This window comes from Camelus dromedarius, chromosome 14 (assembly GCF_036321535.1).
Source record: "Camelus dromedarius isolate mCamDro1 chromosome 14, mCamDro1.pat, whole genome shotgun sequence".
NCBI classification, from domain to species: Eukaryota; Metazoa; Chordata; class Mammalia; order Artiodactyla; family Camelidae; genus Camelus; species Camelus dromedarius.
In genome coordinates this window covers 51462739-51489903 of record NC_087449.1, presented here as the reverse complement: position 1 = coordinate 51489903, position 27165 = coordinate 51462739, and the positions used below count along the sequence as shown (strand labels likewise).

The window sequence follows — 27165 nt, the reverse complement described above, 5'->3', positions numbered from 1 at the left end:
AGACATGTACAAGGCATATTCAGTAATATATTACAATGAGCATACAATGAAGTTCAAGGTCTACTGGAAGTTAAATCTCCCACCATCTTGGGCCTCAAGGTCTACTGGGAGTTGAATTCTTTACCATCTTGGTGTTAATTTCTGTCATTCTTTTAATAGTTGTGCCTTGCCCCCCTTCCCTCCTGCTTGTTCAAATGATATATAAAGTACAATACTAATAGCTACCATTTATTTACTGCTTACAATAAGCCAGGCATTATACTAAGCGTTTCATATGTATCTTATTTTTTTTTTTGCAATCTTCCTCTTAGAAAGCACTATTTTTAACTCTGTTTGAAAAAAAGGAAGCTAAGGCTCAGAGAGGGGAAGTGAATTGCCCAAGGTTGCACAGCTGGGTAGTGGCAGAGGACAGAAAGGAGTCCCTTCTATGCTCCAGGCCTCACATCCTTATCAGAGAAACTGATCCCTGTAACTTCTAGGCCTTGTCCAAGTTCTACATATTGTTTACCAATGTCTTACCCATACTTTTTATCTTACTTTGAAGTGCCAGCTCAAATCTGGGTAAATGTTCAAAGGAACTTTTTTTTTAATGAATGAGTGAGAGGTAGTGTAGGTTACAGCAGGGTAGCTGGAGTACAAGCGGCTGGACAGTGTAAATAAGAGGGTGGGATCTGAAGTTAGCGGCTTAAATTTGTATCCCAGCCTTTCAGCTCCCTCACGTGTTATTTAATATCTTGTTGCCCAAGTTTCCTCATCAGTAAAATTACAGTAATAAATTATACTTGGGTCATAGGGCTGCTGTGAAGATTAAATTTAAAGTTTTGACATTTTGTTCATCGGGACTTTTCTTTTCTTTTGCATTAAATTTGTAACATATTGCATTAATTTGTTGTTGTTGTTGTTGTTGTTACTGAGTTTTTTGGTGTTCCCTTAAACTTTTCGCTCCAGGGAGTGCCTCAGTCACCTCTCTCTGGTACCCTCTTTGTCTGCATTTTATATGCTGGACACATAAGCAGCGTTCAATACATATTCGTTGAATTTACTTATCTCTCAATATTTTTAAATTGATATAAAATAAACACAGAAGAATGAACAAATATTAATTCCACTGTTGAGCTCCTAATTGTTCAGAACAGTTTGCTAAGCAGTAAACGGTGGCTTTTCTTTTTAGCCTCGGGTACCGAACCAAAGGAAGTTTTTGTCTTGTAACAATCTCTCCTCTTTCTTCTGCGGTTCTCTTCCCCAGGTTCTCTTTTTTCCCTGTTAATTCCATGAGATTTTCTGGACAAAAACGTCTCCAGGTCGTCACATTTGAAAAAAAAATACTTTCCCAGAGGGCGGCCTATGACGTCAAGACCCCCGACAACTCCTAGAGAAACGCTCTAAAGGCGGCCGCCGTCTTCCAAGCAGCGTCGCGTTTTGCGCATGCGCTTCTGCTTGCAGGGTAGGCAAGGCTTTTTGTGCCCTCTCGGCACCCTTACGTCTCAGGTTGGCTGTGTCTAGGTTTGTGCGACCGCGGTTTCTCGCCGGAGGTGGGAAAAGGAGGAGGAAGTGTTGCGCTATTCTGGGGTCTTTAAGTTTAAGGCTGGGCACTAATTGTCGCTCAAAAGCTCCGAGGTGTTCGGGTGGATATAATTCCCCTCTTTGCGAGAAGAGTCTAGAACGCACGAGGAGGTGTGTTTTTGGTGTAAGTGGGCATACGTTCTTGATACTGGCGTAGGAGGCCCAAAACATCATCTTAAAAGAACTTCGAGCTTTCGCCTGGTGCGCTTTAATGGGCGTTTTCAGAGAGGTGGAACCTTAGACTTTAATCTGGTCTTGGTTCTGCCACTGATTTGCTGTGTGTCCTTTGGCCCTTCCCGAGTCTCAGTATCCTCGTCTATAAATTGAAGGATAGACAAGGTTCTTTAAGTCACCTTTAAGTTTTTATAAATGTTATTGCATGTCCATCATGTCGTCTGAGCCACAAAGCCTTGGAGGTTCAATATCGTTGGCCCCATTTTATAAGGAAGACTTTGAGCCCCAGGGTGAGAGGTTTGATAACTTCCTTATTGCACAGAAAACTTTTAGAGGTTTCAGACCTTGAGACTAAAAGATTATGCTATAATTCCATGATCAGGTCTCCTTTGTATATTTCTGTGTCATCCCCAGCCCCTGAAACTGGCCTATAGCAGTTACTCAAAAAGTTTTGAATGGATAAATGAATCTTTTGATGTCAAGGCTAATGACCCAAGCAGATCTGGTGTCTTTCCACATGTCTGAAGTATTAACAAGTAGAACTCTTCTCCAGCTGTATCCTGTGCTTTACTTTACTAGAGGCTACGAATCCAGTTCTGTTGTTTTCATCTTAAACAGATAACATGGAGGCTCCTCCAGTCACCATGATGCCTGTTACTGGGGGCACCATTAACATGATGGAGTACCTGCTGCAGGGTAAGTGAACTAGGGAGCTTGGATTACCTGTCTTCCTCTTTTCTGTTCAGCTTTCATGGAGATGAGAGGCTGTTATGCAAAGGCAACCTGCATAATTCCTGGCACCCAATAGGAATTTTCTTTCTTTTTTTTCAGTTTACATTTAATTATGGTCACAAATACATAACATTAAATTTACCATCTTAAACATTTTTAAGTGTACAGTTCAGTAGTGTTAAGAACATTCACTTTGGTGTATAGCTGATCTCTATAACTTTTCCATCTTGCAAAATTGAAAATTTATATAATTCCTTTTTCCCCTCACCCCAGCCTTTGGCAACAAAGTTTATACTTTCTATTTCTGGTTTTGACTACTTTAAGTAACCTCATGTGAGTGGAATCATACAGTATTTGTCTTTTTATGACTAGTTTATTTCATTTAGTATGATGTCTGCGACGTTCACTCATATTGTAGTATGTGACAGTATATCTCTTTTTAAAGGCTGAATAATGTTCCATTGTATGTATATACCACATTTTCTTTATCCATTCATCTGTCATCGGACATTTGAGTTGCTTCCACCTCTTGGTTATTGTGAATAATGCTGCAGTAAACATGGGTGTGGAAATACCTCTTCAAGATCCTGCTTTGAATTCTTTTGCATATATACCCAGAAGTAAGAGTAATGCATATGGCAATTCTGTGATATTGTTACAGCTTCATTTCATAGATCAGGAAACAGAGATCAAGTAACTTGCTCAGATGAGAAAACTCAAGACCTAGAGAGGGTAATGATTTTCAGGAGGTATATAATGTTTAGTGGAAGTTTGGACTTTAATTCAGATCATCCATTGAGTGACTTACTGTGAACATAATAAAGTTATTAATTTTCACTCCTCAAGCTGCCCTTCCTCAGTCTTTCCTGTCTCAGTAAGTGCCATTGTCATTCCCCAGTTGCCACGCATTCAGGAATGAATCCCCATTTCTTACTTTACCTTCACATGTAGTCCATTTCTAGTCCTATTCATTTTACTTCCAAAGTATATATCAGATATATTTTTTCTTCCCCTGCAGTACCTCACCCTGGTTTATCAGCCTTTGCCCAAATTGTTTTAGTAACCTCGTGCTTATTACCATACTTCCACTTTTGATCATCTGCCTCTTCCCACACAACAGCTGATCATCTTTTTAAACATTATTTTATTGTTAAAAAAAGTCAAATAAAGAAGATAGAGATTAATATAATGAACACTCCATAGGATTTCATAGGATGCCACATCTAGAATTCAGCTTCTACCATGGTACCATATTTGCTATATCTTCCTGGTTTGGCTGTCTTTAAAGACAATTTCAGACCTCATAACATTTTACCTTTGAACACTTTCAGTATACATTTCTAAAAGACAAAGATATTTTCCTTCATAACCCCAATACTGTTGTATTATTATTTTTAAAAATTAATAAAATACTTTTAGTATCATCTAATATCTAGTCTATATTCAAGTTTTCCCCAGTTGTCCCAAAAATGTGTTTTGTATCCAGGATACAATCAAGTTCCTCTTAAGTCTCTTTTAACTTGGACCAGTCTCCCCTCCTACCTTTTTATGCCGTGTCCATGTCCTGTTGAAGAGTCCGTACCAGTTTTCCTGGAATGATCTTTTAAAAATGTAGATCCAGTCATGTCTTTCCCTGTGGTGTGGAGAATGAAGTGTAGCTCTATTAGCTGCCCCATGGCCTGAGAATAAAATACAACTAGTATTATTATTTTAGATAGATATTGTTGCTTGTTAACATAAGGACTGTACATATGGCCTGCATGCTTTGGCCCATCCCAAACCCCCATTTCATCATCATCTTCCATCTCGCTCACTACACTTCAGCCAGGCTGATATCCTTTCACTTCTTTGCTTTCCCCAAGCACTTTCCTGCCTCTGTGTCTTTGCACTTGTTGATCCCTCTGTCCACACACTTTGTTCCAGCCCATCAAATAACTATCTCACTTTTACCCTTCAGGCCTCTGCTCAGTTGTCATTCCCTTAGAGAGACCTTCTCTGACTATGCCAAAGCCTCAGAGAGGTCTCCTCTCTCCACCCCTACCAGCTGCTCTCTATCCCATCTCCTTTTTATTTCCTTGTATTTCTGTTTACTTATTTTTTATTTCCCCCACTAAACTAATCTTCATGAGGGCAGGACCCCCTATTTCCTAGCATAGTATCCGGCAGAGCATTCAGTAAGTATGTATTGAATGAGCCAGCACTTGCAAAGCTCCTCAAATGTTTGAAAAATGAAAAAACAGGTCTGGCACTATTGTGAATGTAGGACTCGTTCCCTGCTCCCATGATCTTCTGTCCTTTGATTACTGGGACCTGATATGTTACTCTTCCTCCAACACTACCCATTTCCAAAAATTTAGTCATTTGAGTCCTACTGTCAATATTTACCATAGTTACAGTAATACATTGTTATTTACTTTAACAGATTTATTCGATAAATGAATGTATTCCCAGCATTGGAATATCAGCAGTGGGGAAAGAAAGATAACTTAAAAATCAATACATAATTGATACAGTGAAAGATGACTAAAAATTGAGGTGATAATGCTAAAGAAAAATAAAGCAGAGAAGTGGAAAGAGATTGGAGAGAGATACGCTATTTTACTTAGGGCAATCAGAATAGAGATCTCTGATAAAGTGACATTTGAGCAAAGACCTGAACAAAGTGGTGGCGTAAGACATGCGGATATCTGAGAGAAAAACATTCAAAGTATAATGACTAAGGGAAAGGACTCTGCAGAGAAATACTTTGTCAAATACTTGGCATTTTCAGGAAACAGCAGGAAGAGCATTGTGTTTGGAGAGAGTGATCTAGGGGGATAGTGGAAGGAAATGCTGTTGGACAGGCAGCAGAGAGCACAATATATAGCATCTTGTAGACGATGCTAAAGACTTTGGGATGTATTGTGAATGACATTGGAAGCCATTGGAGGGTTCTGAGCAGAGGATCATCATTATCTGCCTTACAGCCTAAAAAGACCAGTTGGCTGTTGAGTGGAAAAGAAAAGAAGAAGGCAAGGGTAGAAGCAGGATATTGCAAAGACCAGGCAAGAAATGAAGGAGACGTGGACTAGGTGGGAATGACTGAGGGAGTGAGAAGTGGTTGGATTCTGCATTTATTTTAAAGTATGGATTGGGTATAGGATGTGGGAGAGAGAAAGGGGTCAAAGATGATTGTGGTTTTTTGGTTCAGCAACTGGAAGCAAAGAGTTGCCGTGTAGTATGATAGGGAAGACTGCAGGAAGAGTAAGATTGTGGAGGAAAAATCAACAGGTTGGTATTGAACGTGTTTAGATGAAGATGTCTTAGGCATCCAAGTGGAGAAGTTGAGTAGACCGTTGGAGGAATGTCTGTAGTTCATGAGATATAAATGTGGTAGTCCTCAGGGCATAAGTGATACTTACAACCATAGGACTGAATTAGGTCACGAAGGGAGGAGGAGATTGTTGATGGAGACGAGGACAAGGATTGAGTCCTGGGATCCTCCAGTATTTAGGGAGGAGGAGGAACACCCAGCAAAGATGACTTAAAAGAAATGGTCAGTGAGCTAGGTGAAGTACCAAGAGTTATATCCCAGAGGCCAAGGGAAGAATAGATTTCAAAATTGATATAATCTCTAACAACCATGTGAAATGCTCCCAGGAGGATGAATAAGATAAGAACAAAGACTAGTTTATTTCTGTGAGGCAGTTCATCCTCTTTTAGTTAAATATATTACATGAAAATGACATGTATTTTTTCTATAGATGGAAAACTTTTGTTTGCTGGAAATAGGAAACCATTTTTTAAATAAATGACAATGAAACAGTATTATTATTTTAAATAGATACTGTTGCCTGTTAAATGCTCTGCGCCCAAAGCCGGCTGGAGATTAACATTGTTAGAGAAGGCCTGAAGACTTTCTAGTACCAAAGACAGTGCAAAAACAAACAAACAAACAAACAAAACAAAAACTGAAAGGGAATTAACCTGTTACATAATATCTTTGCAGTATAGCCCCTTAAAGTCTCATGTATTGACCCTATGCTTTACAAAACACTGCACTAAACTGTTTGGGTTTTTCATTTTGGTCTTTTCAATCTTTTGCTAATTCCATTACCCAGAATGAAAGATGGGACTCAGTAGTGCTTTTTCCTTCTTCAGGAAGTGTTTTAGACCATAGCTTGGAAAGCCTCATCCACCGCCTTCGTGGTTTGTGTGACAACATGGAACCTGAGACTTTCCTTGACCACGAGATGGTATTCCTCCTTAAGGGCCAGCAGGCCAGTCCATTTGTTCTGAGGGCCCGGCGCTCTATGGATAGGGCAGGGGCCCCCTGGCATCTGCGCTACCTGGGACAGCCAGAAATGGGAGATAAGAACCGCCATGCCCTGGTGCGTAACTGTGTGGACATCGCGACATCTGAGAACCTCACTGACTTCCTGATGGAAATGGGCTTCCGCATGGACCATGAGTTTGTTGCCAAGGGACACCTGTTCCGTAAGGGTATCATGAAGATCATGGTGTACAAGATCTTCCGCATCCTGGTGCCAGGGAACACGGACAGCACGGAGGCCTTGTCACTCTCCTATCTTGTGGAACTAAGTGTCGTTGCACCAGCTGGGCAGGACATGGTCTCTGATGACATGAGGAACTTTGCAGAGCAGCTGAAACCTCTGGTTCACCTAGAGAAAATAGACCCCAAAAGGCTCATGTGACTAAGGCCTGTCCACCATGGGGGCTTGTCCTCACCTGTGACAAAAAAGAAGACATTATAATTGCCCCATTTCACCATGCCAGCCAGGCATTCTTCCCTCAGGAAGGAAGACAGTGAGAACTTAGTTGGGTCTTTGCACTGTTTTCCTCATATGGCAAGTTCACTTTCATGACAGCCTTTCTAAATTCAAGGCTAAGGATAACATGGAGAATCTGTATAATCCTTCTGCATAAAGAGGGGAGACTGGAATAATGTAGCTTTGGAGGAGGAGAAATATCTTGTTTTGCCATATGTGTATAAGGTTTGTTAATAGAGACTGTGAGCTTGAATTGTGTGGTAATAAAGGCTATAAAGAGAAATGTCTATAATTCTGATTCTTTACCCCATTACCCTGCTATTTGGGGTGGTCTCATTACCAGCTGGAGCAAAAACATGACAGTTTTTAGTTTTAATTTTTGAAAGAGATAGTTTTTACCTTTCATAAAAGTAACACATTTTTAAATACGAACAAAAATAAGAAAAATAACCTGTAATCCTATTATTCAAAGAGATGTACTATTTCTGTTTTGTTTTATATCCTTCTAGTCTTTGTTTTGGGAAATTTATATATATGAGATATATTTATTTTAGAAAAATATTCTGTATATACTGATTTGTAATCTCCCTTTTGTTTAATTTATCATTAACATCTTTCTGGGACATTCGGCGACAGTGTTCTTTTACAAAAACTTAGTTTATTGAGTTCTTATTATGTGTCAGTGATTTCCAAAGTGCTTCAGGTATGTTAATTAATTTAATCCTCACAACAGGCCCATTTTATAAACAAGGAAACTGAGGTGTGGAGAGATTAATTAGCTTTCCCTGAGCTATGCAGCTACTAATTAGCAGAGTTTATATTTAAATATTGATCATTATAATTGCTATTTGTATCCTATCATTTGGGTTTTCCGTAACTTGATTCCCCTACTTTGGGATTTTTAGTTTGACCCCAAGTTTTTGTTTTTATAAGCTATCCTGTAATGCTAGTGCTTTTAATTAAATTTCTGTTTCATTCTATGATTAGTCTTCAGGATAAACTCTAGGGAACTGGTGAGTCAGAGGATATACACCATTTTAATTCTTCTGCTATGCATTGCCAAATGCCTCCCAGAAATGTCCTAGTTTTCACTCCTACCAGTTGTAAATGAGGTTTCCAACAGAGTTGCCAACACTGGGTGTGACCATGAAAACTTGTTTTTCTCATTTGATGATAAATGGTGATTGGTTTTAATTTTCTTCTAAAAATATTCATCAGTGAGGTTTAAATTTTTATATGTTTACTGGACATTTTTTTCTTATGTGAATTCCCTTTTGTTCATTGATTGTTCATTTTATTAATTTGTAAACAGCTTTTATATAATTTCCCATTTGAGTTTTAATTTAATGGATTTTTTTTAAGTAACAGTTCTTAGTGGGATAAATGTTGATCATTTTAACACTTACAGAGTTTTTCATACACTGGAGAGCGTTTGGCTTTTTAAAAATTGTAGGTTACTCAAAATTATCATCTTCTGGAACCTCCGCTTAGATAATACCCCAGTTGAGGTGCATTGGACAAATCATAATTCTTTTTGGACCTCAGTTTGCCACTCAAAAGATTATATGAATACTCTGTTAGGATGCTTTGGGCAAGTAACAGAAAACATATCCCAGGCTGCCTTAAATGATAAAGATGGTATTATCTCATCTAAGGATAAGTTCTAAGATAGGACAGCTTCCAAGTTGATTAGCTGGTTATTTCTCTGGCTCTGGGATCCTTCTGTTGGCTTTCCCTTGTGTATTTTCAAGCTAGCTTCTCCCCTCTTCAGTTGCAGATTGCACAAGTAAATCTTGTTCCTCCTTCCATAGCATATTAGTAAAATGACTGAAGCAAGGCCTTGTTCTTCTTTTGTAGCCTGCCCCTTCATTCCTAAACTCTACTCTCATTCTGTCCAGCAGGCACTGATTCTGATATATTTGATATATGTCTGTGATGCTTGTCTTGTAAAACAGAGTTATGTAAATATGTTCAATTCACATAAGTGTGCTATAAAGGTTCCTTTTCTTACTTTTAAAAATTGTCATTGCTTTTGTGATATTCTCTTGTCTCTGTATGTAAACCTAACTCACGACTTTGAATTTTCATATACTTTTGTATTAACAGTAATGTTAATACTTAAATAATGTTTAACTCTGTTTTAACTCATATACTTCTAACAACAATCCTATGAGGTAGATATTATTCCCATTTTATAGATGACAGTGAGGCACACAGATTACTCAAGTTTTCTTCCATTGTAAGTGGTGAAACTTGAATTTCAACTCAAGCGGTCTAGTTCCAGAATCCAGGAATGTAACCACTGCATCCACCATGTTTTACTCATTCACTTTTTTGATAATAGAAACCTAGATTGCCTTCAACTCTTTTACCATTAAAAATGCTAAAATAAGCGAGTTTGTAAATTGATGTGAATATTCCTCTGAACTATGTAATTGAGCATGCTCAATTTTGCCAAAAATTTTGAATTTACTTTTCAGAATGGCTGTACTATTTATATTTCTATCACCAGTAAGCAAGAATTCTTATAACCACATTTTCACCAGTCTTTGGTGTTTTCTTTCCATCTTTCTAATTTTTGCCTATTTGGTAGAAGTAAAGTGGCAGCTCTTGGCTGTTTTGATTTGCATTTCCTTGATTATAATTAAATTTGAACCTTGTTTTTTTTGTGTATGTGTTTAGCATATGAAACTAAGGTGTCTATACCCTTTGCCTATTTTTCTGTTTGATTTCCTGTCTTGTTGATTTGTAGGAATTCTTTGTATATTCTAGAAATTAATCTTTCATTTGTTTTAAATATGGCAAATGCTTTCTCCCAGAGCCTTTTTATATCCTTGGCCTATTTTTTTTCTATTTGATTTCCTGTCTTCTTAGTTTGTAGGAACTGTATGTATATTCTAGACATGATTCCTTGTTTGTTTTAAATATTGTGAATACCTTCCCCCAGATTGTCACCTTCCATTAACTTTATGATGTTATTAATTAAGCAATGTCCTAAATTTTGACTTTATAATTTGCAGTTTTGTTTAGGAAGTCTTTATTTACACCTGAGGAACACAGATTTTCCTGTATTTTCTAATACTGGCTTTGTAGTTTTGTTGTTGTTTTGCCTTTTGTGGGGGAGGAGTAATTAGATTTATTTATTTATTTAATGGAGATACTGGGGATTTTACCCAGGACCTCGTATATGTAAGCATGTGCTCTACCGCTGAACTATACCTTCCCCTGCTAGCTTTATAGTTTTAACTTTCACATTTAGGTCTTTAATCCATTGGGAGTCCACTTTAACTTAGTTTCAAATAAAAATCCAGGTTTTTTTTCTCTATACAGTAATTTCATTTTTCTATTACCATCAGAAAAGCAATCTTTTGAGAGCTTTGTAATGGCACCTTTATCACATATCAGATTCCCATATATATACTTTATTTCTAAGCTCTCCATTTTATTCTACTGGTTCTTTCATTAGTGTGGTTTCATGGTAGAGCCTGTTCTACCAGTAGGGCAGGTATCCCTACTTTCATTTCCCCCTGAAAACAAACAGCTTTTGTAGACATTTATTCTTTCATATTCACTTTAAAGTGAATTTTAGTTTCTCAACATTACTACCAGAATTCTGGGGGGATCTCTATCAAGTGTGTATAGATTCAGCACCCGCGGGGAGAACTGACATCTTTGTGTGGAACACTTCTTTGCCAGAATTCAGTGTGCAGGCTTCCTTCACCTCTGGTCTCTGCTAAAATGTCAGATAAGCCTTTCCTGACCACCCTAAGTTAAGTAGCACATTCACTCCCCATCACTCTCTTTTTATGTTATTTAATCTTTTTCATAGCATTTATTACTATATAACTTGAGATTACATAATCACTATTTCTCTACTAAAATGTAAGATTCACGAAAATAGATGCTTTCTTTTGTTCTCTGATGTACATACCCCTAGGACCCAAAACCATGCCTGACCCACTCTAAATATTTGTTAAACAAATGAATTAAATATTTATATTACTGAGGTTATTCCAATTAAGACATTTATTCAGATCTTATGTCCCTGAATAGAGTTTAGGCTTTTTCTTGATAAACTTCTGAGGCGTTACCTTATAACGGGAACATTGCCTGTCATTCCAGTAAACAATGTTGTCTGCCATTCGAGTGGTAACAAATATTGCCCACCATCAAGGCATCAGCTACTACAGCTGCCTGCACCACCCACCCACAACCAGAGTGTGCCCAGAGGAGAATTCAGGATGGAGAAAAATAGGAAACATTCTGTGCTCCAGATTCATATCTGGCTGTATATCTAAGGAATAATTTTAATGAGTCCAGACTCTTAAATCCTCCCATATATAGAAAAGCACTAAAATCATTAACTTGAGATGTCTATTTTTTGTGATTAGCAGTAATCTTTTTTTTTAATTGAAATATAGTAGATTTACAATGTGGTGTTAATTTCTAGTATACAGCATAGTGATTCAGTTGTACGTACATATATTCCTTTTCATATTCTTTTTCATTATAAGTTATAAGGTATTGAATATAGTTCTCTGTGCAGTACAGTAGGACCTTGTTGTTTATCTATTTTATATATAGTAGTTAGTATCTGCAAATCTGTAACTCTCAACTTATCCCTCCATCCCCATTTTACCCCCTGGTAACCATAAGTTTGTTTTCTGTGTGAGTCTTTCTGTTTTGTAAATGAGTTCATTTGTGTCATTTTTTTAGATTTCACATAGAAGTGATATCATATGGCATTTTTCTTTCTCCTTCTGGCTTACTTACTTAGTATGACAATCTCCAAATCCACCCATGTTGCTATGGATGACATTATTTTATCCTTTTTATGGCTAAATAGTATTCCTTTGTACATATATAGCACATCTTCTTTATCTAGTCATCCGTTGTTGGACATTTAGTTTGCTTCCATGTCTTGGCTATTGTAAATAGTGCTGCTGTGAACATTAGGGTGCATGTATATTTTCATATTAGAGTTTTCCTCTTTTCTGGATATATACCCAGGAATGGGATTGCTAGATCATATGGTAACTCTATTTTTAGATTTTTAAGGAATCTATACTGTTTTCCATAGGGCTGCACTAAATTACATTCCCACCAACAGTGTAGGAGGATTCCCTTTTCTCCTCACCCTTTCCAGCATTTATCATTTGTGGATTTTTTAATGATGGCCATTCTGACTGGTGTGAGGTTTGAGAGACAAATAGGTTCTAGTTCTAGCCATGCCATTGACTTGCTATACGGCCTTGGACACATTGCATCACCTTCCAGAGAATTCATTTCCTCATCTGTCAAATTGATAATAATACCGTCATCATGTAGAGGATATGATGAACTAACCTGTGTGAAGTCTTTCAACACAGAGCCTGACAAGCTGCCAGGATTTTCCCTTTCTGTCCTGTGATCACTCCTCGAGCACAAGAAGGTCACGAAGTCTCTATCCTGTCACTTCTGACATTGGATGGCAGATAAGTATCATCACTTGTTTTACATTTCGCTGTGTTCCCTACACAGTAATTTGTATAGCTTGGCTTCTACTGCTACCATTTAATACCTGTTTGTGTCTTGGGCAAGTTATTTATACTCTCAGAATGTCTATTTTCTCATCTATAAAACAAGCATAGCTACAATAGTACCTACTTCATAGAGTTGTCATATGAATTAAATGATCAATATGCATAAAGGCCTACCAGGGGGCTTGGCGCATATAAGTGCTTAACATTTGTTAGCTATTTTTCAATTTTAGTATTATTTATAAGACTGCATGCTTCCTAAAGGGAGGAATTATGTTTTGTAGTACAGCATAATGTTTAAGAGCACAGACTCTGGAGTCTTGAGTTCAGATCTGAACTCCAACCCAGGTATGTTGCTCAAGTTGGGCAAACCTCTCTAGGTCTTACTTTTGTTATCTGCAAAATGGGGATGATAAAAGAACCGAGTTCCTAGAGGTTGTTGTAGGGATTAAAGGAGATCATACACTCATTTGGTATTTAACAGAGCCTGGTGTATTGATTTTTTTTATGTCTTTTTTAATTGAAGTATATAGTCAGTTATAATGTGTCAATTTCTGGTATACAGCATAATGTTTCAGTCATACATATATATACATATATTCTTTTTCATATTCTTTTTTATTGTACAAGATATTGAATATAGTTCCCTGTGCTATACAGAAGAAACTTGTTGTTTATCTATTTTATATATAATAGTTAGTATCTGCAAATCTCAAACTCCCAATTTATCCCTTCTCACGCCCCTTCCGTGGTAACCCTAAGTTTGTTTACTATGTCTATGAGTCTGTTTCTGTTGGCATATTGACTTATTGAGCAATTATTATGTGCCAGGTAATGTGTTAAATGTTTTATTTAGCATTGTTCTAAAAAGTTTTTTTTTCTGTGACCTCCATGATCCCTATTCACAGCATAACCTTTCAAATATTTACTGAATGAGTGAGTGAGTGAGTGAGTGAATTAGTGAATGCTGACTTGTAGACCACAAGAATCTTGCCTGCCTAAGCTGGTTTGTCCCAGGTTAACACTCCTCATTCCTCTGTGATGAGTTAGTGTATAAGCCATGAGATTCAGCATCTGTAAAAAGCAGGTTATGGAAAGGGAGCAGATTTTAGACCTTGGTTCTTTTACTCTGGAGAAATCACGTATTTTTTAGCACTTGAATTTATTTCCCAGAACTGGTAAAATGAGTTTTTAAATGTTGCTATAGGCAAAAGTGGTAGATTTATAACATTCAAGGTCACAGAGAACACAGAGAAAGGAACACCTCTTTGGGGGAAATAAAAATCAATGCAACTGTTCTTGAGAGCATTTAGCCTAAGGAATTAAGGATGTGCACAAAGGTCCAGTGTAAGGCTGGTCATCTTACTGATGTGTATAACAGAAAAAATGGAAATAATCTAGATGCCTCATAAAAGGAAGTGGAATAATTAAATGGTATTTCATCCACACAATGAGATACCTTGCAGCCATTCAAAAAAATCTGCAGAAATGAATTTAATGGCTTGGAAAAATATTCCAGATAGTTCACTTACTAACTTTGTGACCGAAGGCAAATTGCTTCTGTGCCTCAGTCTCCTTATCATTAAATGAGAATACTGATACTGCCTTCCTTATAGAACTTTTGTGAGAACTAAATGAATTATTATGTGTAAAACTACTTGGAATTGTATCTGGCCCATAGTAAACATTATGTGGCTATGAGCTGTAATTATTATTATATGAAAAAAAAGTTTAAAAACAACATGTATATTTTGCTTTTTTTTTTTTTTAATGGAGGTATTGGGGATTGAGCCTAGGACCTCATGCATGCTAAGCATGTGCTCTACCACTGAGCTGTAGCCACCCTCCTTAGTACATGCTATTTTTTATAAAGCATGAACTAAAGAGAAAATAGTACGAGAGTAAATACTTCAAAATGTAAATGATATGAGAGTAAATACTTCAAAATGTTAATGGCTTTTGCTTGGTGTTGGAAATAAGCTGTACTTTTTATTGTTTTTCCTTATCTTATTTTCTTTTATGATGAATATATATTTCTTATGTAACTAAAAAGTAGTAATAATTTAAAACAAAACAAAACAGAAAAAGATCACTGCTTTAGTAGGGGAGTAAGAGTATCTGGAATTTTCCACCCTGTCTGTGTCCTGCTTTTTAGCTGATGTGATAGGTATGACTGCAGAGGAGGAGTCAGTCTTCTCTATTCCCTTTAAAAGGTGATCTCCCCTCTTTCAAAGGAGAGAGGATCCCACGCTCAGGATGCCCTTCGGCAATGGCAGGTTCTTAGTAGTAAGGGACCCAACATATAGAATCAACACAACACTGAACTCTAGAGGCAGACAGGACGTGAGTCATCACACTGGCGTTTTGTCAAGTTGACTATAATTGTTTCTATGTTTTTTCTTGGAGATATGACTGTGAAGTGATGAGACTAATTAAAAAAAAAAACAAATATATCAGAAGACAAACATCTAAACAAGTGAATCCCTTTAAAGTACTAATTTTGAGAAATTACATGCTTATTTATAATTTTTGGCCATTGTTCAAATAACTTTTTGGATTTGAGGGGAAGGGAAAGGCAGAAGTCAAACCAATTCACTTCAGAATTAGTTTGTATGAAATATTTTTCTAGCTACTAACTTATTAAAATTATGATAGCAAGTGCTTGTTTTAGATGCAGTGAAATGGGTATTCTAACATTTCTAGTGGCATTATAAATTAGTGAAAACCTACTGGAAAATAATTTGGAAGTAAATACCAAGAGCCATCAAATCCTTACACCCTTTGATCCAACAGCCCCACTTCTGGTAATCCAGGCTGAGGAAATAAGAAAAATATGGGAAAAGCTACATATATTTCATAACAATCAAAAACTTGAAACAACCTAAATGTTCAGCAAAAAAGGTGGTTAAGTAACTTCTGACATACTCACTCGATGAAATATTATGCAGTCATTAAAATTATTATTATGAGGACTACAGCAACTTGAAAATATGCTTATGATGTAATTTTAAACTAGGTTAGCATGTTATAAATTATATGTACACTATTACTTCTATTTTTAAGACTGTATATTAAGGAAAGATAAGCAAAACACACCAAAATGATAGCAGTTGTATTAAAGAGTTAAGCTAAAGATCATTTTTTTCTGTTTTAATGTAATTGGACTTTATTGCTTTTACCTTTAAAAATTACTTTATTTTAAAAGAACAAAATCCATATAAAAGCCATATAAGACAATCCGTCTTACTTCATTTTCCCCTGTACCTTAGTTATTCACCAACTTCTAATTATTTCACAAATTGAATTTATCTTTACCGAAGATAAAGATTTGCTACCAATGAAGATATTAAAAAGAATGTGTCATAGACCCTATAGACATTTCTGAATTGGGTATCCCAAAAATGTTCTGGAGAGTAGAAATATCCCTGGAGCAAGTGTACTGCCTCCAAGGTGATGACAACTTGAACTAAACAATATTCATTTGTACATATAAGGTGTGTCCTGTTTTAAAATAATCAGTCATAATACTGTTCTAGGTCCCAGACTGACCTAAATTGGGCCCACTCCTGAAATTCAGTCCTTATTCGATATGCCTGATGAGGTAGGCGTCCTACAGGTGATAATCAGCATTACCTTTTAATAAGCACTTACTATGTTCTGGGCACTGTGCTAAAAAACTGCAAAGACTGTCACATTTTAAACTCTTTCAGCAATCTTTTGAGGTAGCTATTATTATCCCCGTTTTACTGGTAAGGAAACTGAGGCTCATGGAGAAACAGCCAAGGTCACAGCTGTGAGAGGTAAACTCTCACGACTCAACTGCTGCTCTGTATTGCTCATCGTATTTGCATACGTTTTTTGCAGGAGAAGGGTGCTTATATTGATGAGGAGAAAGAGAAAAGCTTGCACGAGAAAGATAGCCTGATTCTGTGTATGATATTAGTGCCCCCCACCCAGCCTTGAGGACCTGCCTGTATCTGAGCCCTGTACAGAAAGGGGCTGTAGGTTAAAGCTCTTTTCCTCTGTCGTTCAAAGTCTCAGGCAGAGCTACTCTGGGGCCCAGGTGACAAAATGTGACAAGGTAGAGGAAAAGGGTTCTCATCTACCCTTTTCTGAAATACACTCCACTTTGTTACACTGTGGATTTTGAGGAATTGCTCTGTTACTTTGAGGCAAGGATGTTGGTGTTGGTGTTGGTGAGTCTCAACCCAGGCCAGGAACTCTATGAGCCTCCTCGGGCAGTTACATTGGTGGCCAAAGTGGGAACAGTGGAGTGTGATGAACATTCCTTGTCTATGTCTGGAGTCTTACAAGAGACCTCTGAGGACTGTGTCATTTAACCAGATAAGACGTGGCAGGTGGGAAGGGAATGATTTATTCCCTGAGACCTAAGGAAGTTCAAGTGATGATAAATTATCATCATATTTTGTAAAGAAACAGGGTTTGGGCAGCATTTCCACATGCCTTGTGAACATGGATCACCTGAAATGCAAATACTGGAAAAACTCTAATAAATGGCACTTAGAGAAACAGGAAGAAATAATAATCCAATAAAGAGAACTGAGAAGTAACAGCAAGTGGGAAAAGTGTTTCTAAAATAGCATTGGCCAAACCTGATGATCATCAGAAGCTCACCAACCAACCCAATTAGAATCTTGGGTATGGACCTAGGAATCTGTATTTTCCCCTTATCAGTCTCTCTAGGTGAATGTGAAGATCTCTGGTTTAGGAACCATTGTTCCAGGCAACTCATCACCAGAACTGCACATCATTTTCAGGTGTTCAGAAATTAGATCTTATGGTTGGAGGCAAAACTGGTCCCCTCTTTTCTGCTTTCTAGGAACTGGAAATCTAATTAAAGAAGTGAGGACAGATCTCATAAGGACTTCAGGGCTGGAAGTGGGTCTTGAAAGATGAGTATATTTTCAAAATGAATAAGGAGAAGAACATGGATGAAAGAAAGCAAAGGTAGGTGAGATGACAGTGAGTCCTCCAATTCTAATTTGTGCAAATAAACTAAGATTTGACCCAACAACTCCTCTTTTAGGAATTTATTCCAAGAAAACTATTAAGGCTGGTACCTTTTGCTGTATTATTCACAATTACAAATAAATAAATAAACACTAGAAAGAACCGCAGTAATGATAGAAAACAATTCACACAGTGAAATACCATGCAACTTTGTAGAATGTTGTTGTAGAAAAGTTTAATGCGTGGAAAAAAGTTCACAATATATAAAGAGAGAAAATCAGGCTATAAAACAATATATCAGATATGATCCCAATTTTAAAATGCATATGTGTGTGTACTAGAAAGAGATATAAAATATTAATGGAATGCTAGGATTATGCATAATATCGTTTTTTCCCATTTTGATTATCTGTATTTACCATTTTTCTGTACTGATTGTTTCCCTCCTTTAAATTTTTTTGAGCACTATATTGTGGAAAATTTCGAACACACCCCAAAGTAGAAAGAGGGTTTAGTAAACCTGCATGTACCCATCACCCAGCTTCAATAATTACCAATACTTTGCTAATATTGTTTCATCCCTGTATCCTCCTACACTTTTTTTTCTGGAATATTTTAAAGCAAATCCCAGATACCATGTCATTCCATGCTTAAATACTTAAGTGTCCATCTCCAACTTACAAAGATTTAAACAAAAATATGCCATTATTATATCTAAAGACTTAACAATAGTTTCTTAATGCCACATGATAGTCAACTATTATTCACAGTTCTCTAATTGCCTCAAAAACGTCTTTCTATCATTGGTTTGTTTCAGTCAGGACCAAAAAAAGGTCAGTATGTTATACTCATAATGTAATGTCTCTTAGCTTCCTTTTACTCTATAACATTTCCCTCCCCTCTCCTTTTTTTAATGCCAGTGATATCAAGTAACACAAGAATCCAGATAATCTGGTTTATAACATACAGCTCAGTCATCCCCTCTTGATGGTCCCTACAGGGAGGTCTCCCTGTCCACCCCTGATCATTCCTTCATGTGGCGGAAGGGATATTTAACTCTTACCCCACAGGACCTTCTGCAAGAACCTTCATATTCAACTGAAAAGGGCAAACTCAAGATAGAAAGTTACTTAAACCAGCCTTAGTTGCTTTGAACCCTCTTTCCCATCTGAGGGATCTGATGATTGATGCCAGAAAGCCCATCACCTTTTGGAGACCCTGACCTAAACTATTGGCCCTTCAGGGTGATTGATCCTAGAGGCAGGAAGGCACTGGTGTGGCCAGAGGCTGGTAATGGTGGCTTTAGGCCCAAAGCTATGATGTTACTATCTTTTTTTTGTGTTTATATATTTTTGGGTGGGTGGCAGGGAGGTAATTAGGTCTATTTACTTATTTATTTTTAGAGGAGGTACTGGGAATCGAACCTAGGACTTTGGGAATGCTAAGCCTGCTCTCTACCACTTAAGCTAAACCCTCCCCCTACTATCTCTTTTTTGCTTGCTCTATTGCCTGATTCTGGGAGAGCACGCATTTTACTACTAACCTGGTCAAGACAAGCTGAATGAAGGTAAGAATCAGGTCAGGCTCACTTGGATCTATATTCTTAAGTTTAAAAAAGAGAATACAATAGCAGCAGAGTTCTTGAATGCAATAGTCTTCTGTATGTCATTCTCTTCTGTATGTCACTCTACTGCTCCAGTCTAGATAGGCAGTGCTCTATGTGTGGATCACAGTTGTCATCCTAGAATGTTCCTTCCAGCCTCTTGGGAATTCCCTTTGCTTCTCTCTTCTATTGGCTCCCCTGTTTCCTGAATCCCATGCTTTCTTTCTCTTAAAAAAAAATTAGATATAAGTGACATATAACATTATATTAATTCAGATGTACAATATAATGATATAGTTACATTTCCCCCCCCTGTGATGAGAACTTTCAAGACTTACTCCGTAACTTTCTTTATCTTTGTTTGCCCTCTAGTTTTGGTGGCCGTATCTTATAAAAGAACACATTAGAAGTAAAATGTTATTAACACCTTGTATATCCGACTGTGTCTTAGTCACCTGTTAATTGTTGGTATCGGTGGTTTAACAGGGTATAGAATCTTAGGTTGAAAATCATCGTCTTTCAGAATTTTGAAGGTATTCCTCCCTTCTTTTCTACTTCTAGGGTTGCTGTTAAGTTTGAAGCCATTCCAGTCTCTGATCCTCTATATGGGATCAGTTTCTTAACTTCCTGGAAGCTTAAAGAATCTTGTCTTGGTCTGCAGTATTCTGATGTTTCACAGTGGTGAGTCATAATGTGGGTCTATTCTCATTCATTGTGAGGGATACGACATGGACCCTTTCAAACTGGAATCTTATAGAAATATTCTTGAATTATTTTATGCTTTCTTTAACTCTTTTATATATATTCTCTCTTTATGGAACTTTTATCCAGCTATTTTACTTCCTTGACTGGCCCTCTAATTTTTTTATCTTTCTTTCTCCTATTTTTCTTATCTATGTCTTTTTGCTGTATTTCTTAGGAGATGTCCTTCTCTTTATCTTCCAGTCTTTCTTTTGGGCACTGACCTCTACTTTCATGTTTTTTTTTAATTTCAAAGGACTTTTTTCCCTTCTGAATACTTTATTATTATTTCATATATTCAGGTATCTTTTCTTCTATTTGAGGATGTGCATGATATTTTTTAAAATTTTCTTTCTCTGCATTGTCTCAATTTCTTTCAAGTTTCTTTTTTCTGTTTGTTTTCATCTCTTTTTTTTCTGTTAGAGGAAAGCCTCATGTCTGGTAATCCTTAGTTTTCTGCCCATGAATAAAGGTGGGGGACTAAAAGCTGATTGGAAACTCTTTGCATGAAGGGGTGAGTCATTGACCATGAGGTTATTTGTGCATGAGGTCATTTGTCCATGAACCAATGACAATGAGGAACCTTTAACTCGAAGACCTCTCAATGCCATTATCTTTAGATCTGTCACATTGGACTTCATTTTCCTCAAAGAAGAAAACTCAAAAAAAAAAAAAAAGAAGAAGAAGAAGAAGAAGATTCATCTTCCCAGGGGGTAAAGGGCTGGCTACCAGAATTCTGGGAGCAGAGTATGGAAAAAAGTCTACTGATTCCCCCTATTTTGGTATGATGCTCTTAGCTGTGCCTGATGACCCCTATGACTCCAGAGATTGCTTTTGTTTCTCAAGAGAATAAACCTCCATATTTCTGCAGAGGTGGAGGAGGGGCAGTCACTGGGAGGGTACAGTGACAGAAGACAATATACCTTCAACTGGTCCTTCTTATTTTAGTTGCCCTTCTTGCCCTTCACCCCCACTTCCAGGGATACCAGTGACATGTTAATTCCTGAACATATCCAGGCTGCTTCTCAGCTTTCTCTAGTCTCAGGTCCAGGATTCAGTGTTCTTGGTTCTGCCAGGCCTATTAACTCTCATTCATCTGTTCCTCACTGTAAAATTCTGTTGTATTTATTACCCCCGTCCCTTTCCTTATGCTTTAAAATAATCCTTTATGAAGTGGGATGGGATTGGGAGGGGAGGAAGTGGAAAGGAAAATTACATGCATGAGAAATTACAGCCATTGTCTTTATCCAGAACTCTTTCATTGTTTTTTTATGGGGCTGTACCGTATTCTCCTACTTACAGACAGGCAAGTTACTTGGATTTCTCTGTCCTTCAATTTTCTCATCAGTAAAATGGAAGAAATGATGCTACCTACTTTATACTATTATAAGGATTAAGCAAAATACCATATTTAATTGCTTTTAAGAAGCAAATTTTTCCCAGATTTTTACATCTCTGGAATCAGAATGTTTAGCAGAGGTCCAAGTATGGTGTAAACATTCAATAAATGATTACCTGAGGTTCAGTGAAATATGGTAATACACATTACACACTTTACAGAGTGCTTGAAACAAAGTTTGCAATAAATGTTGAAGACAGGATTGCTGTTATGCACACTAAAACCTACTTAACATTCTGAAACCTGCTTATTCTTTTAATACAATCTTGTGTCCATTCTTCTACATCAGTAGAAGGAGATCTACCTTACTCTCTTTGAAGTTAAATGATACTCTATAGAATAGATGTTCCATTTAATCATTCCTCCATGGATGAACATTTATTTTTCAATTTTTTTGCTGAAATGCCAATAGTAAGAGCACTAGTAATAGATCCTATGTTAGTATTTCTGCAAGATAAAGACCTATAAGTGGAATCACTCTGTCATACTCATATGGAAAATGTCTACTAGGAATTTCCAGAGTAAAAGAGGCACATGAGTGACTAATCAAGATCCTGATTTAGGTAGGCAATATGTGATTGTGGAAAGCACACTAGACTTGAAGACAGAAGACCTGCATCCCAGTGGTAGCTCTACCGCTCATCTTGGGGACTATTTGTTCTTTCATTTATTCAAAAATATGTACTGGATTCTGCCTACTCTGTGCCAGGCAGTGTTGGACACTAGCAATACAGAGATGAGTAAAACTCAGTCCTTGCCCTCAAGAAATTTACAGTAATCAGTGAAGAGATGGACACATAACCAGATGCCACTTGCTCACTCTGTGACCTTGGGAAGTTGCTTAACCTCCTGAATGTCCGCTTCATTTTCTGTAAAATGGGTAGCAGTTCTTACACTACAGAGTTGTTGTGAAAATTACATGATAATGTAGGAGAAGTGCCCTGTACAGTGCCTGGCACATATATGTACTCAATAAATGGAAGCCATTATTATTGTTTGAGTACTGGGATAATTATAGTAAGTAATTTGTTATAGTTGCTGTGATAGAAGTTCCACCTCTTTGAACTCATTTCTACAGTATTAAACAAATTGTTAAGAGACAATAATATAGCATATACAAAGTGGCACTAGATAAGTATTAGGTTTTTTTGTTACATTCTTATGTTCGGACAAAGGGTGAATGAGCAGATGGATACACAAACATCCATTTGTTTGAACACAACAGTGCAAAACATATGTTTGAACACAACAATGACAATGATCTTCCTGGTCCATGTGTCATAGAACCAATTCTGGGCACTTCCTTAGCTACAGAGATTTCACCTCTGGCTGTGTCTGAACATCTGGAATGAGGCCACATACTTCCCTGCCCACGGCCACAAATAATCATGGAGACAGGATGTTCATTTGGCCCCTGCCTCCCACAAGGGATTTTTTCCTCCAGTTCACAAAGTACAGCATAGCTTGCATTGCAACCTTAATGGGGTCACTTATTGCTTGACACTGACTTTTGTGAAACAATTTCTTTTCTTTCCCACACAGATGTAGAAAAAGAATTAAAAGAGGTATATCTTGATACCAAAAGTTTTCAGCTTTAGCTACTAATTAAATTTAAAGATAATTCTAGAGGCAAATTTAAGTAGAATTAAGTGATAGAAAAGAATAGTATAAGTATTTGGGATAGGCTCTCTGTTTAGGGATTAACTAGTATTTAATTACTAGACGCTTTTTAAAAATTATTGAAGTATAGTCGATTTACAATGTTGTGTTAATTTCTGGTGTACAGCATAGTGATTCATATATATATATATCCTTTCCTAGACACATTGCTTTGTTTTATTTTTTCTCCCTGTTTCTTTACTTCCCCAGAGGGTTTTAAAAGCACTGATATTTATTTCTCCTGTCTGAACGTGTGCCTGGCTATTCAGATCATACCACATTCCCCTGGGTTTTTACAGGCTGACTCTCCTTGCAAAGATAGTGTGGTGCAGTGGTCTAGAGCCCAAGTTTTGGAGTCAGACAGACCTGGGTTTGAATTCTAGCTCTTCCATTTACTAGCCCTGGGATCTCAGGCAAAAATCTCTGACGCTCAGTTTCCACAACTGTAAAATGGTCAAATTTTTTAAATTGAAGTACAGTCAATTATAATGTGGCAATCTCTGGTGTATGTCAATCTCTGGTGTAAAGTATTAGTGTCATTAATATTTGATACTAGCTTATAAAATGAACATGGTTAAAGAGATAACACATGTAAACTGTTCAACACAGTCTCACAATATGGGCTTTTAGTTTTTAGTTATGATCATGATATTTTCATTTTCATTAAGGTACCTCATGCAGTGCTTGGCCCATGATTGATACTCAAAACATGGTAGCTATTTTGGTAAGTTACCCATGGTTTCTGACTGTCAGCATTATGGCTTTGTGATTTAGTTTTTTAATTTGTTAGCAATTACCATGATCTTTAGCCCAGTACCTGGGAACTTTCCTCATCATCTCTGTAACTCTGACAATGCCTGGCACCATTCCCGACACATAGTAGAGCACTCAGTATATCGCTGTTGGATCGTATTCAATTGAACTGAACATCCATTCAGATGTTAGCACAAGAGATGTGTCACTAAATAGCTGTCATTCCAAAACAGACAGCCAACCCTGACACAGACGTGCTTGCACAGTTTGTAAGCCGTGATTTCAACTTCCTGCGTCACAGGCATCTCAGTTAATATTCCATTCCACTCACATGACCCTTAGAAGGAACGGACAAACTAATAGAAATACCTAGTTTAGCAGCTAAGAGAATGAGCTTTGATCTGGATAGATCCAGGCTTACATCCTGGCTCCAGCGCTGTCTCATGGGTCAGTTACTTAATCGCTCTGAGAACGTCAGTTTTCTCATGTGTGAAAAGGGGATAATCCTTGCACCTGCCTCATCAGGTTATGGTGAGAATAATGCCTTCCAGAGGCTGTTCTCTTTTTCTGGAACAGTCTTCCCCTGTGTTTCACTCCTGCTTTTTCAGCTAGACTGTCACTTCTTCCAGAAAGTCTTCCCTGTTGCCCATGGTAGCTTGGCTTCACTGTTACACTCTCCCTGTAGGACCTGCCAATTACCCTTTGTAATTACTTCTTCAATGACCCATTTCCTTTCTGGACTGTGAACTCCCACAGGACAGGGATAGTGTCTGTCTCATTCATCCTGTGTCCTCAGTGCCTAACAGTCCTTGGTACATAATATTTTGTGTGGACTATATTTGTTAACTGAGTGAAATAGTAATGTACATAAACACAGAGCCTAACATTTAGCAAACTTTCAGTAAATAAAATATATTATTATCAACAACATATTGGTGCTGAGTTTATTCACCTTGAGAAAACTAATATAGTGAGAAAAGCAGCAAATTTAAAATAGGGGTTGTGAATCTAGCTCTGTATCTCGTTGGTTACATATCTTGACCAAATCTTTATTCTTCTCATTTTCCCCTATTAAAATGAACATAAGAAATTCACCTTGGTGTCCAGCTTGGCTTGTTTCTTATAAAGTCAGCCGTTTGCCAGATCATACCTGACAGGCTCTCCTGTGTGTGCCTGGCATTGTTAGATCGAGATCCTATCCATCCTAGTACACCTCTGCTTTCTCAGCTGCTCGCTGTTGACCCCTGACCCTAATCCATTCTGACCCTGTCTAGCTCCTCAGTTTGTTACACCAGTTGGCTACCTCCCAGCTTCCAGCCTTTAACTACATCCACTCTCAAAATCCTTAAGGTGCCAGCTGGAGTCTCATCTTCTTCTCACCTTCCCCTTCACTGTGCTCCAGCCACCAGGCTTTCCTCAAGTTTCCTGGAGGCACTAATCTCCCTGATTCAAGGCCTTTGGACCTGCTAGTCCCTCTGCGTGGAACATTGTCCCCACTCTCTTTACCAGGCTAACCCCTACACAACCTTCACCGTCTCAATTTTAACATCACTTCTTCAGGGAGCATTACTTGGCTCCCTTCAAAGAAATTAGATTTCTCTGTTATATGCCATCTTCCTTGTAGACCTGGTGTGATACCTTTTCAGAGCTTCACATTATAAAATAAGTTAAGAATCTGGACCGAAATGTGAAATTTCTGTCTGGCAAGTAATTTAAAAATTGTAAGACCCTGAGGGCTAAATTAGAATATCTGTAGGTTAGTGTCCTCCGGTGGCCTGCCTGTTTACAACCTGAGCTGTTCAACCTTTGGCTATACTTGGTAACTACTTCTGTGTTAATCATCACTCTATTCCACTCCATGCCAGGCACTGTGGTTGGTGCTTTACATAGATGATTTCATGTAAAATCCAAAACCACCTGTGAGGTCAAATAAGGTTCAGAGAGGTTAAGACACTTGTCCAAGTTCACAAGTCATACGGGGTGGAGCCAGGTGCTGAAAGTCTTTCTACTGGACTACTGTGTGTCAAGGAACAATTTGTCAAGTTAGAATGGAAGAAGTTTCTGAAGGTTTGCCTAGCACATAGTTTGCTCACTATGTGCCAGGCATTGTGGTAAGCACTTTACGTGATCTAATTCAATCCTCACATCTGTTCAAAGGAGCTACTGTTATCTCCACTTTATAGATGAGGAAACTGAGGTATAGAACTGGTATCTGATTCTGATGCCACAGCTCCCACACTTAGGAACTCCTATTACCAATTTGGGTTTGTGGCAGAGTAGTGGTCTGATGGGCAAAGGGAAAAATGTTTAAATCCCCATTTCTCCAACCCAGAACCCCACAGAGGATTCAATTGAGAGTGATTCCGTGGGTTATTTCCATGAACCTGCTGTTGAGAGATGTGGCCGACAGGTGGCAGCAACATTCACAGTCTCAATTTTACGAGGTTCAAGGCAGCAGTGATGAAGCTTTATGTAGTCAGATTCACTCATTTGCATCTCGCTCTCTGATTGGCCCAGTTAATTCTTTGCCAGTTAATTGGACTTGGTTCTCAGCCCAATGAGGACTGACAGGCTTTTGGAGCCCTTCACAGCTGTAAAAGAAAAGATCTCAGGGTTTGAAACTATGGTGAAGTCATTCAGTCCAACAAACGTGGTGATTTTAAAATGTGTTAGGTGAAACAGTGTTTCAGAGAGATTCAGCTTTGTAAAGAAATTTCCTATTTTGTTGTTATTTTTAAGGTACAGTACTGTGTATATTTAAGAAAAAAATCAAAAGCACAAAAGGGTACATAGTGTAGAGTCAGTTTCTCTATCACGTTCAAATCACACTGTTTTTCCACCCCAGGGGAAAGCTTGCGTATCCTTCCAGGTATAGACTATGGATATAAAGTATATGATTGTATCTTTTAAAAAAAATGATAACCTAAAACTAAACTTCTACAAGAAAATTTAGGAGGAACTTTTTGTGATCTCAGGTTAGGCAAAGATTTCTTAGCTATGACATGATTCACAAGAGAAAAAATGGATAAGTTGGACTTAATCAAAATTTTAAAATTCTGCTCTGTTAAGAAAATGAAAAGACAAACCACAGACTGGGAGAAAACATTGGCAAATCGCACGTTTGATAAAGGTCTTGTTCCTAGAATATATAAAGAACACTCACAACTCAATAATAAGAAAATAAACAACCCAGTAAAAGAATGGGCACAAGACTAGTACAGATACTTCACTGAAGGTGTCCAGATGACAAATCAACTCATAAAAAGAGGCTAAATATCATTA

At 37.6% G+C, this 27165-nt stretch overlaps 2 protein-coding genes across 5 annotated transcripts in view; both read left to right on the top strand.

Annotated features, from left to right (window-relative positions):
• Positions 1-1473: 1473 nt before the first annotated feature.
• On the top strand, positions 1474-7521 carry MED18 (mediator complex subunit 18). Of its 4 annotated transcripts, none has more exons than XM_031464489.2 (3): positions 1474-1674; positions 2356-2433; positions 6610-7521. In XM_031464489.2, the coding sequence occupies exons 2-3, from the start codon at positions 2361-2363 to the stop codon at positions 7161-7163; spliced, it is 627 nt and encodes a 208-aa protein (XP_031320349.1). In that variant the 5' UTR covers positions 1474-1674; positions 2356-2360; the 3' UTR covers positions 7164-7521. The 4 variants fall into 4 exon arrangements, with proteins under 4 accessions (XP_031320349.1, XP_031320348.1, XP_010995201.1 ...); XM_031464488.2 differs by having other exon boundaries at positions 1474-1687; XM_010996899.3 differs by having other exon boundaries at positions 1479-1532.
• A 5156-nt stretch (positions 7522-12677) lies between these two features.
• Positions 12678-27165, top strand: part of PHACTR4 (phosphatase and actin regulator 4) — a 95056-nt gene continuing 80568 nt past the window's right edge. The window contains exons 1-2 of the mRNA XM_010981649.3: positions 12678-17725; positions 19893-20012. Of these exons, the coding sequence (XP_010979951.1) occupies positions 20000-20012 (13 nt within the window). The 5' untranslated portion in view covers positions 12678-17725; positions 19893-19999. The remainder of the gene's footprint in view (positions 17726-19892; positions 20013-27165) is intronic.